Source organism: Equus przewalskii, chromosome 15 (genome assembly GCF_037783145.1).
Source record: "Equus przewalskii isolate Varuska chromosome 15, EquPr2, whole genome shotgun sequence".
In the NCBI taxonomy this organism is placed as follows: Eukaryota; Metazoa; Chordata; class Mammalia; order Perissodactyla; family Equidae; genus Equus; species Equus przewalskii.
The window spans coordinates 44,127,026-44,144,859 of NC_091845.1; the positions used below are offsets into that span (position 1 = coordinate 44,127,026).

Consider the following 17,834-nt stretch of genomic DNA (forward strand, 5'->3'; position numbering starts at 1 on the left):
CAAATTCATGTGCATATTTATCCTCCCCAAAATGTCAAATATATGAGCACATAAGTCTATCTTCATATAACTTTATAGACACACTATTCTGTACATATATACATATGTGTGTATATATATATGTGTGTATGTATGTATACATATAAAATACTATTCTGAATTTTGGTTTTTGATTTTTAAAAATTTTTTCACTAAAGATATTCTGGAAATTTTCCATATTATGACTTATAAACCTCATTTTTTCCAGCTTCATTGAAATATTATTGACATACAACATAAGTAAGTTTAAGGTATACAATGTGATTTGCTACACATATATATTGAGATCTACCTCATTCTTAAGGCTTCATAATATTCCAGTGTACAGATGTGCTATAATTTTTTTTTTCCTGAGGAAGACGAGCCCTGAGCTAACATCTGCTGCCAATCCTCCTCTTTTTGCTCAAGGAGATTGGCCCTGAGCTAACATCTGTGCCTATCTTCCTCTATTTCATATGTGGGACGCCTGCCACAGCTTGGCTTGCTAAGGGGTGCATAGGTCCGTGCCCAGGATCCAAACGAGCCAAGCCCGGGCCGATGAAGCAGAGCACAGGAACTGGGTGGACCCCTAAATGTACCAGAATTTAATCAATCATATATTAGGTTCCAGACTTTTAATATTACAACGTTGCAATGAACATCTTGTAGATGTCTTTGCATATGGGTGCTGGTGTATGTGGGACTGAAAACTGGAAAAATATGGCTGTCAAGTAGTATAGAGCACTTAGAATTTTACCATATATTGTAAATTACTTGCCAAATGGGTAATACCTATTTACAGTCCCACCAAGAGTATATTAGAGTTCCTATTTGCCCTTAGCCTTGCTAATGCCTCACCTGAACCATTCTCTTCTGCATCACCACTTTCTCCCTCTCTCTGCTGGGTTATTCATCAAGTTCCCCCTCCAGCTATTACCCACTTGTCTGCTCTTTCTTTACTCCCAAAACAAAGTTGTCTACACTGGCAGTCTCCAATCTCTCCGGATTCTTTTATTCTTTACATTTCTATTATGGAAATTCTTAAGCATGCAAAAAAGTAGAGGAAATAGAATAATAAACCCCTACATAAGCCCCTATGTATTTGTCACTCAGCTTCAACGTAACATTTTGCGCATTTTACCTATTTCCTGCCCTCTGCCTTTTTTTTCTTGGAATATATTTAGGTAAATCCCAGTCATAATTTCAACCACAAATACTTTAGTATGTATCTCTAACAGATAAAGGCTTAAAAAAACAACAAACGTAGTCACTGTATCATTATTTCACCCAACAAAATTAATAATTCCTTAATATCATCTGATATCCAATCCACCTTACATTTTCCTCTAAGTGTCTCGAAAAATGTCTAAGTTTTTTTTGTTCAAATCAGGACCGAAATAAGTCCTTTAAGTTTCTCCAATCTGTAAGTCCTATCATCACCACCTTTATTTTACACTTTCAATTTATTGAAGAAGTTGGATTACTCATCCTACGGAATTTCCCACATTCTCGATTTAGCATGTTAACATGTTCCTCGGTATCCCATGTTTTCCAATCTTCCTCTTTTTGCTTGAGGAAGATTGTCACTGAGCTAACATCTGTACCAGTCTTACTCTATTTTTGTATGTGGGATGCCACCACAGCACAGCCTGATGAGTGCAGGTCTGTGCCCGGGATCTGAAACCAGGAACCCTGGGCCACTGAAGCGGAGTGCGTGACCTTAACCACTACACCACCAGGCTGGCCCCAATATCCGGAGTTTTTACAAACTGATTGTTAGATGCAGAAGCTTGATTAGATTCAGGTTCAATTCCATTTTGGGCAATACCTCATCGTGGCTGGTGTTGGGTTCTTAGTATTGCAACACATCGCAGGCATGTAACATCTGGTTGTTCTTTTTTCAGTAATGCTAAGATTGATCACTGAGTTCAGATGTTACCAACCTGAGCCATCCAAAAAATGTTTCCCATCATCAACTTTCACCTAATACTTTTAGCAGCCTAGATCCATTACTTCACTAGAAGTGACAAAATGGTGATTTCTTAACCCGATCATTTCTCTGGCTATATTTAGCTATGATTCTTAAGTGAAGAACTTTCCCTTATCAAGTTAACCTGATACACAAGAAAGTCAGGATAAACGCTTCATTTTTCCAGTTAGCAATTTTCAAAATAATGGGTTGGTGCCCTAGCAACCTCCAAAGGTAACCAATAGTTTGGTTTTTTACCTATCATTATGACCTCATGGATTTTCATATGTTTCAATCCACTATTCCTTTTGATGTTCAAATCGTTCCATCTTTTGCCAATGGGAATCCCTTCAAGTTGGCTCCTGGGTCCTTCTGACACGACGTTACTCTGATTATTTCCTAGCTTTCAGACATAAGATGTTCCAGCCTCATGCTGTCCCTTCCCTGCCCCTTTTAGTGGGACAGGCTTGGTGCTATGGTGGACCTTACTGCCAGGTTGTGACTTTTTCTAGGTCTTTTCAGTGGACAAAGCTATGCAAAATGTGTTTTTCAGAAAGAGAAAAATAAACTACAGTATTTAGTATTTCCAATTGAAATATACAACCACAGGGCTTTTACTTTATTTTTGTATCTCTTTTCTCTTATGGTGAAAATCTTGGCTCTTAATTCCATTGAACATAATAAATATTTGCTTTATCACATATAAATATACACACAGTTTCAAAATAACACCACCAATATCATTGCTAAAAATAAAAAATGCCGAATGCAGTTTAAGATTTCTTTGGTCTGTAGAACATATTCCACTAGGAAAGTGCAGACAAAATGCTGGGCTTTAAAGTCACTTGAAGGAATTCTTCTATGTGTGGTTATACCTCCAACCTGATAGTTAAATTTTAGTTTTAAGAGTCACTTTTAATTTTAGAAAACACTGACAGCATCCCAAAGTGAAAAGTATAAAACAAGATACAGATCTAGTTGCCATCCCTGTCGAGTTCCCTGCCACCACCACCACGGGAACTGATTTATTAGTTATTGGTATAACTAATTCTTCCACTGCATTTAAAATAGAAAAATAGGAGCAAATGCCTATTTCTTCCACTCGTCTCCTCCTTTCTTACACAGTAAGTAGCACACCACACCACCTATTCTTCACCTCCTCTGCTTTAGAGATAACTCCAGAATAGTATTCAGAAACAGGCCTCATTTCTTTTTATAGTTGTGTGGTATTCCACTGTATGGAAGTACCATTGTTTCTTCCGTCAATCCCCTCCCACATTTGGGTGGCTTCCGACCTTTAGCAGTTATAAACAGTGCTATAATGAAGATCTTCGTGCATACGCCATTTCGTATTGTTGCCAGCACACCTCAGACAGGTTTAGAAGTGAGACTGCCTGGCTGAAGGATGAACCTATATTTAATTTTGCTAATTATTAACCACTTCCATCCGTAGGAATTTGTGCTTTTCAGAGTGCCTGTTGCCCCACTGTCTCACCAGCAACAGAGTGCACTGTGTTACTTGGATTTTTCCCAATCTCATAGGTAAGAAAATGGGCCTTGGCATCTTGGTAGTCTAAATTCCCATTTCTCTTAGTAGGCATGTCCTCATATGTTTAAGGGCCATTTGCATTTTCTCCGAACTGTCTGTTCATATCTTTTTACCCATTTTGCCAATTTCTCAAAGTTCAGAAATTCTTCACATATTAGGGCTATATTTGCCTTTTGTTATAAATGTTGCAAATATTTTTGCCCATTTATTATTTACTTTTTAACTGTTTTTTTAAGACCACCCAACACTACTATTTTCAGTTAAAGATACAAACCTTTCCTTTTATTGCTTCTGGATTTTCAGTCATAGGGAAGTTTCCCCTACTCTCAGATTATAAAGAAATTCACCGTTTTTTTCTAGTTATTTAGAAGGTTTCATTTTTACAGTTGGGTTTCTGATCCATTCAGATTTTATCCGTGTGTACAGTGTGAGAAATAGATTCAATTTTATGTTCTTCCATATAGTTAAGCACATTTATCTCAACTCCATTTTCTAAGTCTTTTCCTCCATTGATAGGATGCTTCCTTTATATACCAAATTCCTGGACTTTCTCTATATTGTTTACAGTATGTTATGATATCTAGTAGAGTTATCCCCTCCTTCCCCACTCTTCTTTTCTAGGGTTCTTCTGACTATCATTGTTTCTTCTTTCCAGTCCCTTCACACAGGGAAAAACTTCTTGTTTTACTTGGATCTAGTATGCCCTTTAAAGTATAAAAATATATATATACATATACAAATAGAGACATTTCAAAAGTATTTTCTAAATAATACTCTAAAACGAACTTTAAGCAACCTTGTTTTTGAAAATTAGTTTTAGAAGAAAAGAGGAATCATACTAAGGGATGTGTGCACATGGGTAGAGCCGTGTATGAAGGTCCCAGCACTGCAGGGCAGCCTTCCCTCAGAATGCCAACAACTGCTACTGAACACTTACTGGATCCATGGTCCTAAGACAACTAATAGAAATGGACGGGGCCATACTAGAAACTCAAGAAAATACACAACACTATCACAGTAAAATATATTCTGTAAAATAAAGTACACTGTGCATAATCTAGCAGAGATCAATTACTCTAATAGAATTTTTTTAAAGAAAACATTTAGCACCCACATATTTTCAGGAATTTGAGGATTGTAACCTTCTCTGCTAGTTCAATCTTCACAAAATTACATATACTATAGCCCAAGGTAAAATTTAACTTTTAAAAAGAATTATGACACTATTTTTCAAATAAAGCAAAATCAGTCAGTGGGAAAATAAGTTCTACCTGACATTTGGGTACATCTTTTTCCTGAATCACTTGGCACATATGTGGCCAGAAACCCCGTAGCTTACTAAGTGAACCCAGTAACTTCCTTCAAGGGCTGGAACCAAGTTTCCTGGGCAGAAACTCCTGTACAAGTGAAAACTGTCATATGGCCAGCAAAGAATAATTAAGAGACACTGGAGAATATACCAAACAAAAATATTACCCAAATTATTTTACCACTTAGAGGTTTGAATCTGGCCATCCAAAATACTAACAAAAAAGTAAAGGCTACTTTCGTTCTTAAAGTAGAGAAATCTTACAACATGTCTTGGCTCTCACGTTACCTTTCACATTAATCTAGCTAATCCGACAAGTGAGACAAACTGTTCATGGGGAAGCTATCTGTCATGCTTCAGTATAATTTGCCTATTCTTTTGTAGGGGAGATGATGCTGAAAACAGAACATTCGGTCTTTCTGGCAGTTAATCAACAGTGATACCACCTTACAATTCCTAACAATTACAAATCTCCTAATTAACCATTTAAAAAATGTAATAGTCAAAACCGTCAAACCATTACTTGTTCTACCTCACTGTTTTCATTTACATAATCACGTTTTTCCGAGACAAGCAAGGTTTTGTCAGCAAAATATACGGCAAAGATGCCTTTTTGGTGACAATTCTATTCAATTTTCTTCTTCAGAGGGTTTTCTCAGCAGCCAGTTACCACATGGAGCTTTTTCACAGTTTCAAAGAAGTTTTCCTCACTTTAAAACAGCAAGAAAGTGCTACACTTGATGGTAATTATTGTTAAATAGTTCAATCAACCTTATAGAATTTTTGTAATATAACTTCAAGTATGTAAATTATTTAATTAACACAAAACTCAAAAAAAAACAAAACCCAAGTGCTACCTTATTTCTGGTGCTGTGAGACATAATAGCACCACCTATTTTTATATTTTAGTGGTAAAAATGTAATCCAGTTTTAGCACCCATCTATAGAGTTAGATGTTAATGAAAATATATGATTTGGCTTACTGGAAGGTAACAGTCTTAATATCCTCTCAGTCGGGGAATCTGTTCCTTTGAAAAGCTGCATCCTGGTTCACAGAAGAGTACTAATGGGGGTTTTTAAAAAGAACAGTTCTTTTACTTAAGGCTTTTCAGTACTTGAATCTCTTAAGTATTAATGTCATGTTTCGCTGGAAGTGGAGAATTATATCACAAATAGACGACTCCACAGAGTTATGCTGATGCAGATATGTCAGGATGGATGACATTCAAAACGTTGAACATGGCTTTGCAGCCATAAATAGAGAACATGGGAAAACCAGAAAAATTAATGCTAGTGATCAACTCCCATCTTTTTAACCAAAATGCTATCTCATCACTCCATTTCAAAATGAAGTATTCTACACAAGTGACAGTTTTACATAAAAACACATTGAATTTTGATTAACTATATCAGTTATTAGACATGGTAACAACAAGCAAAGAAAATAAAGTGCACTTTTACAGGATATAAAATAATAGACCCAGAAATCACTCTTTAAAATTGGCAATATAGAATGTAATATAAAAAGTACTTGACATAGCAAAGTTATATAGAAATGAAAAGAATTTCAGTTGAAAAATTCTAATTTTTCACTATAGCAGAAGGACAAATAACCTTTATTAAAGCTATTAGGTTTAGAGACTCTTGTATATTTCGATTTTGTGTAGGAGAAAGGAAAGCCATTCTTCTAGAAGGCACTAACTGGTTTAAATGTGCAAGCAACTTCACAAAGAAAACATGTGCAAAGTACAGTCAAGAAGACTGCCTCATTCTTTTGTTGTATTCCTTACTCTTCACCATCGACTGAATTACTGCTGAGGGATTGTATCAGTCAGTATGTTTTCCCACATCATCTTCAGTGTGCTCAGTCCACAGTGTCACAGATCTCTTTTACTTTCTGGTTGAAGTCTTCTGGTTGATCTGCATACACATAATGCCCTGCCCCAAGAATGGCCTGAGAAAGGAAAAGCAGTCAGACGGTCAGTGTGTAAAAGCATTTAATAAAATGCAATGATATAAGCAAAGACTCTAAGCAATGAAAGTGAGAACAGCTATATGTAAATAAAACATAAAAGAAAAACCAACACTGATCTGTAGTAATTATACATTTCCAGCAAATTAAGGAGCTGAGAATAAAGAGAAAAATCTATTGAACCTTACTAAAATTTTAATATGCAAAAAAAATTTCTAAATTGACTACTAATGATAGGACCAGCAGATAAACTGAACAAAGTGAGAATGTACTCCTTGTGAGGTGGGAGTTGCTCGAGGTGCTACTGGACCTGTCCTGCTTTTAGTCACTCCTACCTCAAAGACTCTCTGCCTCTAGGGACAGGCAAGGCCCCCAAGAAAGGCAACTTACTGTTGGACATGAAGACTTGTGTGGGCCAAACTCTGCCCCTATCACAAGTGATATCAGGTCTCTGACTTAGGCTGCGCGTTTAGTTCAGATGTGAAAGCAGAGAAAGCCACACACTTACTATTGTCTTCACATATGAATGTGGTCGTAATGACTGGATGCTGGTACCAGAATTGCCATCTATGCAGGATCGGGCGCCATAGATCACTGAAACTGGAATGTCAGGGTGCATTTTACCAATTCGCTGGAGCATTGGCCTTTTTGCCCATCCGTAAGGAACAGTCATATTTTTGAATGCTGTCTCACCGCTTAAAGGAAAAGGAGAAAATCACAGGTATTACTTCTGTGGATGAGTATGTCTCACACTCATACCTCTATCAAAACACACTCATATTTAGCTTCTCAAGACCCCATTTAAGAAAAGCCTCAGCTTAAAGGGAAAATAATTTACTAAAATTGTAAGGAACAAACCTCACGGAAGACATATACTTCTGTATATACCCCACAGAAGATATATGTTTTGTTAGATAAACAAGGATGCTCCAAACTCTGATTGATGAAAAAAAAGTATCATGTTCTAAATCCAAACAAGCAACCCTAACTCCGTATCATTAAATTATTAAATTCCCTACAGGGATAAGCTAAAATGTGTTTTTTCAGTCTAACATTTCAAATATAGAAGGTAGCTTTTCCACAGGTTCATGGTACCAGTTTTTTACCTGTAATGGGAAAATCAATAACAAGATAAGAAGAAACTCAGATTAAGTATTCTTTTGTATTGTTTATATTGTTAATTTTCTTATTTAACTTATTTAAATTTCTTATTTTCTTATGGTGTTTCTAATAAAAATTAACAATTTTTATTATGGTGTTTGACATTTTAAAAAATCTCTCTGGCTGGGGGGAGACTGTGCCTCCTGGAGCTAGCAAATTCTTAGAGGTAGAAAAAAAAGTGAGGAAGGCTGACTCTGCATGAGGAACATGTCTTTGATATGCAAACTAACCAATCTGGAGCCATATCTCTTCTGTCCAGCCCACATATCCCAGGAGGCAATATTCCTCTGCCTTAATCATCTCAGGGCTAGGTAAATAGAGACCAACCCTACATCTTAGAGGCCACAGAAATTATTCAACTAGCCAGTCCTAAACTGTTCATCCTTCCCTGCCTTGCCTTTTCTGAAGAATCCAATGAAGGCTGTGGCCTAGACTTTTCCTTCACCCCTATGTTCTGCCACCTGACCAAAATCTGGCAGCCCCCTGTGACCCTTCATGGCATTCAGTGACCCACTCTCTAGGACCTGTGAATATAATAAAATTTGTTTTCTTGGGCCTCTTCTATATCTTTTTTCATGACCACACCTGACTGACCATCACATAAAAGAACAAGGAACACTTGGCAAACTCCCAGGATAGATCCATTTTGCTGTCATTTCTGCTTCCATTGTGGTACTAGGCAAAATTACAAAATGTATTTTATGAAGAATTCAAGTTCCTCCACAAGAAAGGCAACACACTAGGACTACACAGACCTGGGTAATCACGAAATGTGAGTAAGCGAAGAATAAAACACTTCAGTCATGCAGGGAAATAGATGAGGCACCTGGGACAGACCAGGTGGAAGTGAATAAAGATCTAATCTACCAGACCCAATTGCCTAGTGAGTCACAAAACATTAATCTCTTGAGTACCCCAAACCGCTCCAGCCTCCCTCACTCTTGGCAGAGAACCTCTAACCTACTTTATTCAAAAGACTAAGGCTACAGCTACACTTCAACAGCTTTCACGGCCTCAATCTTTTTAATAAAGTGTGTGTAGATATCTTCCACCAAAAGTGAGGGAGGAGAAAAGGCGAGGGAGGCTGACTCTGCATCCAGCCACAGCCTTTCACCCAAGCCTCAGTCTTAGAAAGGACGAGGTATTACTTCTATGTTTTAAAATGTGGTCCACGGCCCACCTATACTAGAATCATCTGCAACATTTGTTAAAGAGGCAGCCCATCTTTAACAAAAGGGCTTTTGTTAAAGGCCCAAAAGTACCTGCTGAATCAGAGTCTTAGAGACAGGGCTCAGGAATCACATTTTTGACAAGCTCTCCCAATAATTCTGGTACACAACGAAGCATGAGAACCGGAGCTCGCACCTTGACACTCCACTCTTGATCCTCTCCCTAGCGACTCTAGGGTCTTGTCTTTCAGGTTTTTCCTAGATCTCCACTAACTTCAGGCTCTGTTTTCTCCATGGGTGCCTTGCACTCAACATCCCTAAGTCATATTTTTTTAAAGATAAGAAACACTTCTGTTTGGTCCTCTTGCTCCCTCTAGCTACTATGCTCTCTCTCTCTCTCCTTCTTCTAATCACTGTCAAAATACATGCAGAAGCCCCCTCCCCCTCTACTCAACCCCTCTCCCATGGCAGCAGTGTTTCGGATGCTGATCTATAGACATTAAGAGTTACTCTGTAAAAAAGGGGTATAATCATCAACTGAACTTGAAAAATGTTGCATAGCATCTCCCATGCATTTGGGGATTTAATACCGTTTGGCAGAGTAAAAGATTATAAGAAGATCCAAGGTATAGAAAACCATTTACTTTTGTTTTAATCCAGCACCCCTATTTTTGTAGAATATTCATACTCAGTTTGGAAATGCTATTTTACTTGAAACTCTCTCAACTCCAACCACTTTCTAGAACTGCCTAAGACCAAGATTTCCTCAAGTTACCCATAAGCACCTTAGGGCAAGATAAAGTACATCTTGCTTTTTAAACTCCCATCAGAATCTAGCACAATGTTTTATATAGTAGGTATCCCATGAATAGATGAGTAAGTTAAGAAGTAACAGTCATTTAACTACTTGTCCTTTTAAATTTAGTCATTTAACTACTGATAAAAATCTCCTGGACTATTCCTATATTTAAAAAAAAAAAAGTCTAAAACACAAACACAGTAAATTTAGAATCATAACCCTTACCTTGGAGTCTGTACATTACAGTGGTAGATGTATTCTGTCACAGTATCATCTTCAAACATCGAAGAATACTTCCGTTTGAAATCAGGCCTTAAACGCTGCACTAGACTTAAACCTATTTAACAGGAAATGAGTGTTTTAAATTATATGTATGTTTTAAATTATAATAGATTTACAGACTAATTAAGACGAAGTTTTAGTGTTTGCTTGTATGCTGTGTTACATGCTACATATATACATGTATTCAAATATATATTTTAGGTAGAAAAAAAGCACAGATCCTAGAAGCTGCTCTCCTCAAGTTCCCTAAGATCAAAATAAAAATTAAAGAGTTAAATATAAAATTTAATTTTATAAATATATATCTTTTAATTTTATATTTTATTTATATATATTTATATATAAATATATAAATTTATATTTATATTTATAACTTTATAAATATAAATAAAATAAAAAATTAAATATAAAAATATACTGACTTACAGATGTGCTTTAGAAGCTCAAAAACATAAGTTAGTTGTCTAAGACTTCTTTTTGTAGGAAAATAAATTCTATTAAACATGGCAGGGGAACAGAGCAGCTCACACATAAAATTAACTTATTAACTTGTATTTCTTCCACAATTCCAACACATTAACATCTAAATAAAGTGAATTGGGATATATAAATATTTCTGTGGGAAAATAAATTCAGTTTCTGCTTGGGTCACTAGCAATACTCCCTGCTAAGGCCATCCACAGTGGCCTCCATGGTGCCACTCCTGAGGTGAGAGGCAGGGACTAGGCCCCCAAAAGAAAAGAGGGAGAAGAGCGGGAGCCTTCGTCTAGTCATCTGTTTTCCCTTCTAGGGTCCCCAAGACTGGCCAGTTTCTCTTTCTGCTATCACTGTCCATTAACCTAGCAAAGTCTTACTTCTTTCCTGGCCCTACTTTTCTACCTGCGAAGGAATTATACAGCTCCATCAAGACTTTCTAGGATGCAGCTGACACTCTACATCACCCCCCACTAGCACCTCCACATGCAAGCCATAATGGGAGACAGAGGACATGGCTTTAAAGGTCCCCTCCCCCCTAAGCATCCTCCCTCCCCCACCCGTCTCCAAATTTCTTCTCATACTTTAACTTTTCCCATAATTGCTACTTGTGTAACTGTGAGCAAGCAAAATCCACTTATATTTCAGGACTATACAGATTAAACGATGCAGTTCATCAAAGGAGAACCAGGTACCTAAGAAGGAGTGGCTCTATTAGAGAGGGGTGAAAGACTGAGGGGAGGGAAAAAGGCTATCTATAAGAACACTGAGGGAGCGTAGTGTGGTTACCAGTTCAACTCCTGTGCCCTCGTGTGATTCCTGCAGTCCCACTGTTCTCCCTACCTCAAAGGGCAAGGAGGGCCAGGCCTGGCTGAGGGGTGCAGAATCTACAGTCACCTATGCAGCAGTATTTCCATACCCTCACCCACAACACCACCCCCCCCCCCATACCCCATGCCTCTCTTCCTTTCCTGCTGTAACAGAACCTAACTTTTGTATATTAATTAGGCAGCAACATGCCCAGGAAAGCAAGCCCCTCACTCATCCCTTGGGAACAAATCACGATTGATCGGTCACAGAGATTTCTTCTTTTCTGCTGGTAGAAGAACTAGGGGTGGGCAGAAACATAAGCGGAGGTCTGCTGGGGACTTCCAGGTAAGATTTTTTCCCCCTGACAAAGAGCATCTTGGAGAGAAGAACCATTTTCCATGCTTTCCCTTCTTGCTCAGAGTGCTGCTTTGTGGGACAATGCTTCCTGCCATAGCAGCCATCACACAACTGTGAGGAAAAAGGTCGAGAGAATCACAGACACAGACTCAAACCCTAACAACAATTAGCTAGCTACGAGAACAAATGCTAAAACCACCTGCCTCTAGACTGCTTGTTAAGGAAATAAGAAAAGGCCTTATGTTTTAAACCACTTAGGCAGTGAGTTACTTTCAGCTAGAAGTGCTTCTAACTGACATAAGTTTTAAGAGAAAAAGGCAGAGGTCCAGACCATCACCATCTCCGACAACAAGGAAAGGAAATTCCCTTGGCTGTGGGGCTGAGACAGAGGAGCTGAGAGTCAAGTGAACTTAAATCAGAGACTAAACATTGGTACCCTCAAAATGTGACCAGAAACACAAACAAGGAGTCCCCAAAATCTTTGTGGAAAAGGATGACTATCTTCTAAACACTCTAACATTATGGGGCAAGGAAAGAATTTGTAAGTGTGATGGTGTCTGTCGTTCCCATGGTGGATCAGTCAGGCTTTGTGACCTACCTGCCGGCTGGATATGATCAACCAGCCAAATGCTCTCTAATGTTCACCAACAGGTCAACATGCTGCACTTCTCCCAATGTGCTGGGCTAGCAGATAAACCTCCCAAAGACACTCTGCTTGCTTGGCTTTTTTCAGAATGTTCAAGGCCAGCTATCCTCATCCTCAGCATTTCCTGCCTTTCTCTGCTTTGCTAATTACCTGTAATGTTTACAATATAAAGACTCCTCTTCAAGGAGAAGAGTCTGGTTTCATTCAACTTTATGAATGGACTGGTACTTTTTAGGAGGAGGAGAAAAATTGTTTCCACTTTTTTGTTTTAAGATTTTCAACTAAAATACTCCTCTACTGCTAATCTATAAACATTCTGCTTTCCTAGGACACAGACATAAGCACTCACCAAAGGGCCCTGCAATCCTGAGGCCAGCTAAAGGGTTAAAAGGAGTCAATGCTGCTCCCAAGGCTCTGATCCAAACTGGAATTGGTCTGTCTTGATCAGCAAGGTCTGGTCGCTCAGGAAAACCCCAAGGCTCCACTAAAATGAGATGATTAACCCTGTTGGGGAAAGAACAGATTTAAGTTCATTTAGCACATTCACCCTAGGACGATAAAGAACTAACACAATTTGTAAAGGTAGAATGAACCACTTTCAAACACCTTCACATCAAAGAGAAAACTAATGACTGAACAGGATACATCATGCTCTTATTCTGTGTGAATTCTTGAGATTTAATAGGATTTGAGAGGTGTATGGTAGAAAGAGGGCTTCATTTTTAATGTATCTAAAAATGGATAATAAAGGATGTGTGAAAGGGTACATGAAAACTATGTGACTATCCTTGAGAAACAAGAAAAGATAGCATTTGTTGTTATTTAAGCTACACTCTGGCAGATGATATAGATCACCAACCATTCAGAAAAATCCAATGGTTCCATGTATCTCAAGGGTGACACTAAAGAAATGACTGAGATTAATGTTATACTCATATGGCTTCAGACACCAACAATAGTTATCTCCTATTCTACCAATCATTTTAAAAATGTAGTAGGCATTAGGACTTTAGGCAGATTGAAAAGGACTTTAAGTGAACTTTTCACAAACATAAGGATAATGTAATAATATGGGCTGAAAAAATACCCCCCAGTTTGGGATTCTAGCTTGGTAAATAGGAACACACCTACCCTACCCATGACATCATGGTATACTGGTATTAGATTCTGTTCCCAACCCTTCCTAATTTTCTTCTTTACTGACCAAACAGTAAACCTTCAGTCTCACCTCACATAACATTGTTTCATATCACTAATACTTTTATTTCTTCCATCTTATGAAACCTCTATGTGATGAAGGAAAACCAGAACTATCAGCAATACCTCTATGTGGCCAAATCATGGTCTTATACATCATAAAGATCCTGAACAAAGTATAAAGCTCCTCTTGACACAAGATGATATTCAGCTGTAATCAAAACACCCAACAAATACCAGCAAAAATCTCCCAAGGATGAATAATAATTCATAATTATTATTTATTTATTAAAAATAAAATTATTAAACATGATTAAATAAAATTATTAAATACTATATTATTAAAAATAAAATTATTTATTAAAAATAAGCCATAATTGAACCAGAAAGGTAAAAAAAACAGAACATGAGAATAGATGGCTATTATTCCCTACAGAAAATGTTTCATTATTTTTGTCAGCACAAATAAAGATGAGTTAGTAATGAATCCTTTGCTTTGCTGCATTTTCCCAAACAGAAAGCTTCAGAACATAGACCTAGATCATAAAGCTCCAAGCCCTTGGAGAATACTCAGCCCAATCTTTCATCCTACAGATGAGAAGGAAACTGAGATGCACTATGTGACCCAGTCCAGGACACAAAGCTAGTTAATGTAGAACTCAGGCTAAAACCCATACTGCCTCACGCCAGTATACTAACAGATGCCAACAAGCCATTGGGCAGAAGGCTCTGTCTCCTAAGAACATGCCAAAAAACATAAGATAAACATATCAGTAAAGGTAAAGCTCAAGTTTCAGCAACTCTAGGCCAGTCCTAACACTGTACTCTAGATTTCATAGCCTTCAGAAGATTTGTGGAATGTAACTAGGAATCTTTATGGTAATATATGATACATGAGATTTCCATATACTCAAGTGCCTTCACTGCTTTAAAGTGTTAAGAGACTATTTTCTAACAGTGTATGGGAAGGGGGATAGGAATGAGTTTGTTTTGTTTTTTAATGGCAGAGACAATCTCTGATATTTTGACTGTCTCCTAAATTCCTCTTATTACAGCCCACAGTGAGAGCTGAGGTGGGTGGGAGGGCGTGCCAGGGGTATGACTGGAATTAATGAAACAGCCACCTAGTTGAAAGCAGCAAACAATCATGTTAGGAAACAGCCAGTATTACTCACTACTGACTTACCTCCTAAAGAGAAAATGAACCCTTTATTAAACATACTTTACCTTAAAAGATGATTAAATTTTTGTTACAGATTTGTTAAGGATCTGGTCCAGTCTGGTCTAGGCTCTTACTGACCTGCTACCTCAAGAAGAGGCAGGACAAAGGAAAACCTGAGGGAGGGAAACTCTCATCTATCCCTGGTTAAGTAGTTATTCTGTTTTTGCCTTAGTTTTGGCTTGCCTTGTTTAATATGGATCTTCAAAATATCATCTCTAGGGGCTGGCCCAGTGGTGCAGCAGTTAAGTTAGCACGTTTTGCTTCTCAGCGGCTCGGGGTTCGCTGGTTCGGATCCCGGGTGTGGACATGGCACCGCTTGGCAAAAAGCCATGCTGTGGTGGGCGTCCCATGTATAAGGTGGAGGAAGATGGGCATGGATGTTAGCTCAAGGCCAGTCTTCCTCAGCAAATAAAAGAGGAGGATTGGCAGTAGTTAGCTCAGGGTTAATCTTCCTCAAAAAAAAAAAAAAAAAACCATCTCTAGGTAAAATGCCAGTTTAACAAGTTATACAAAGTATATATACTAGAGCAGATAACTTTCCTTTTTTTGGGAAAGGAAGTAAATTGCTCCAATAATTGGTCCGTCCTGTGTCTTCAGAACCTAGCATGGTGCTTAACACTTGGAATATGCTCAGCACACATTCCATGTTCCCTTTGGTCCCTGTCTATAAGGATACACAAATTTTATAAAGTATAACCATAGATTAAGCACAGGTGTTAGTTCAGTCTGGTCTCCCAGATGACATCAGAACGTCACTGTTAATTTCTTATATTAATCTTGCAAGTTACTACTCATTAGTGAGCAGTAAAATCCATTTAGAGAGTCAGAGCCACTTTGGAATAGGAAAATATATCATAACAAGCATAACTCCACAAAACTTCTGTTTCAGACACACACACACATATAATTCTTACTTGAGGGTTATAGTCAAAAAAGTTTGAAACCCTTTTTTACTTTATTTTTGAGCTAACATCCATGCCAATCTTCCTCTACTTTATATGTGGGTCACCACCACAGCATGGCTAATGAGTGGTGTAGGTCCACATCCAGGATCCAAACCCATGAACTCGGCCTGCTGAAGCAGCGCACACTGAACTTAACCACTATGCCACAAGACCAGCCCCTGAAAACAATTTTTTAAAAGCTCTGCAGCAATGTCTAAATTGTAGTTGTACATTATCTGCTTCCACCACACGTAAATGACCTCAGAAAGTAATTGTTGCTTATTTTTGGTTTAAGGATTTTAAATGAGACAGACCATGCAAAGCACTTAGGTTGGTGGCTATCAGATAATAAATACGCAGAAATGTTGGCTAGTTATAGTAGCAAAAATAGGAAGACTATTAGACCACAATTTATTCCAGGGAGCATGGGAAAACAGTGATTAGAACCATGTGAGCAGCAAGTAATTTAACTTCTATTCTTCAGGAAAGCCTCATCACAGGTTTTGGCTCAGAGATTATTATAACCCGGCACCAGACTAAGTTCCCCGGCTATCTTCTCATCTCCTTTTCTAGTGAAAGATTATCTCCTCATCTGAAGAATTATTTGGTTTTAACATATATCTAAACTATTATAATATTCCAGACCCTACCCTGTAATATTCCACAGAGAAGACCCTAATGGGATTGTTAGTTCACAGCCAAGATTAAGGAATGGGTCTAGCCAAACAGCAGATGTGAGTCATCCTATCACATATTTTTGTCAAGAATCAGAGACTCATTCAAACTACAGGGAAACAAAGAACCGGCAGAGCAGGAACAAGAGAACAGCCCATCAGTTTGGAAACAAAAAGGCATTCTTCTCTGGGTTAGTCATTAGAGTAGGTCTTGCGTTTGAAGACGGTGAGCAAATTACAACCTAAAGAGCAAGGCGGTAGACAACACACCTGCTCCCACATGCTGGGACAGCTGAGTATAAATGCTAACAAGGGTATATAAACCTGACTCATGAGATTTAAAGTCAGCCACCAACCAGAAAACATACAAAACCAAGAACGATCAGACCCAGAACCAAAATGCACAAGGGAGTCTACGGGACGTACTTGAGGAACAAGGAAAGGAACAAGAAGACTAGAAAGGACTCTAGTCAGTGCATAAATGAGGCATTCTCAAGATGAAGTTAGCCCCAGGTATTTCCCATTGGCTCCAAGCCACTGGGGGTGGGGGATGGGGCAGGTTCAGAGAACAAGCAACTAAACACCTCCAACTTCAGGTCAAGTACAACAGCCTTTCGTCATAAGAGGGGCCGACAAGAAATGTTCAGCCTAGGTCTACACAGTTAGGAGACAGTGCCAGGCAAGGTCAAAAGATCAGATGATCTGAAAACTTTTTAGTGGAGAAGTAAAGACCAGTTGTAACCTATTCTATTCTAACTTGGAATAGATCCCTTTGCTTAACACCTTCTTAGTAAGTAAAAGTTTCTATAGTGTCCTTTTCCTTAGTTTATAACAAATACGTATAAAACACAGATAGTCTCCCTATGGAGTCCTGAGCAGCAGGGGCCAGAAGGAAAGGAAAATTAAAAGAAAAATCTAATAAGCACATAAACGAAAGAAAGGAGATGGCATCTTTGGCTATTATTGCTGGCTTACTCTACTCTCCCTTCATTCCCATCTTAAGGTGATCAGACATTGCCTGATGAAGAACGTTTTACAGAATGGCAGCCAGTATACCACCCAACTGTTTATCACATGGCACATTAATCTACAAGTGAAATTACAGATGGCATCTGTAACTATTACACACTGTGGTGAGAAAACTGAGATGAACTAAGGTCATCTTCTTGGAAGGAACCCAGGGGTTGTGCCCCCAGTGGAGTCATCTACTAACTGGTTCATAACTTCTCTGCCCACCAGCCACATGGCCTGTCCAGAATGGTCCAGACATCCACCTAGCACA

General features: G+C 38.3%; 1 protein-coding gene across 3 annotated transcripts in view; it reads right to left on the reverse strand.

The window, feature by feature from the left end:
• Window positions 1-6,338: 6,338 nt before the first annotated feature.
• Window positions 6,339-17,834, reverse strand: part of ABHD5 (abhydrolase domain containing 5, lysophosphatidic acid acyltransferase) — a 34,228-nt gene continuing 22,732 nt past the window's right edge. For all 3 annotated transcript variants that reach the window (XM_070577168.1, XM_070577167.1, XM_070577169.1), the window contains 4 exons: window positions 12,865-13,019; window positions 10,172-10,283; window positions 7,326-7,512; window positions 6,339-6,799 (listed from right to left, as the gene is read on the reverse strand). In XM_070577168.1, coding sequence (XP_070433269.1) covers window positions 6,710-6,799; window positions 7,326-7,512; window positions 10,172-10,283; window positions 12,865-13,019 — 544 coding nt within the window. In that variant the 3' untranslated portion in view covers window positions 6,339-6,709. The remainder of the gene's footprint in view (window positions 6,800-7,325; window positions 7,513-10,171; window positions 10,284-12,864; window positions 13,020-17,834) is intronic.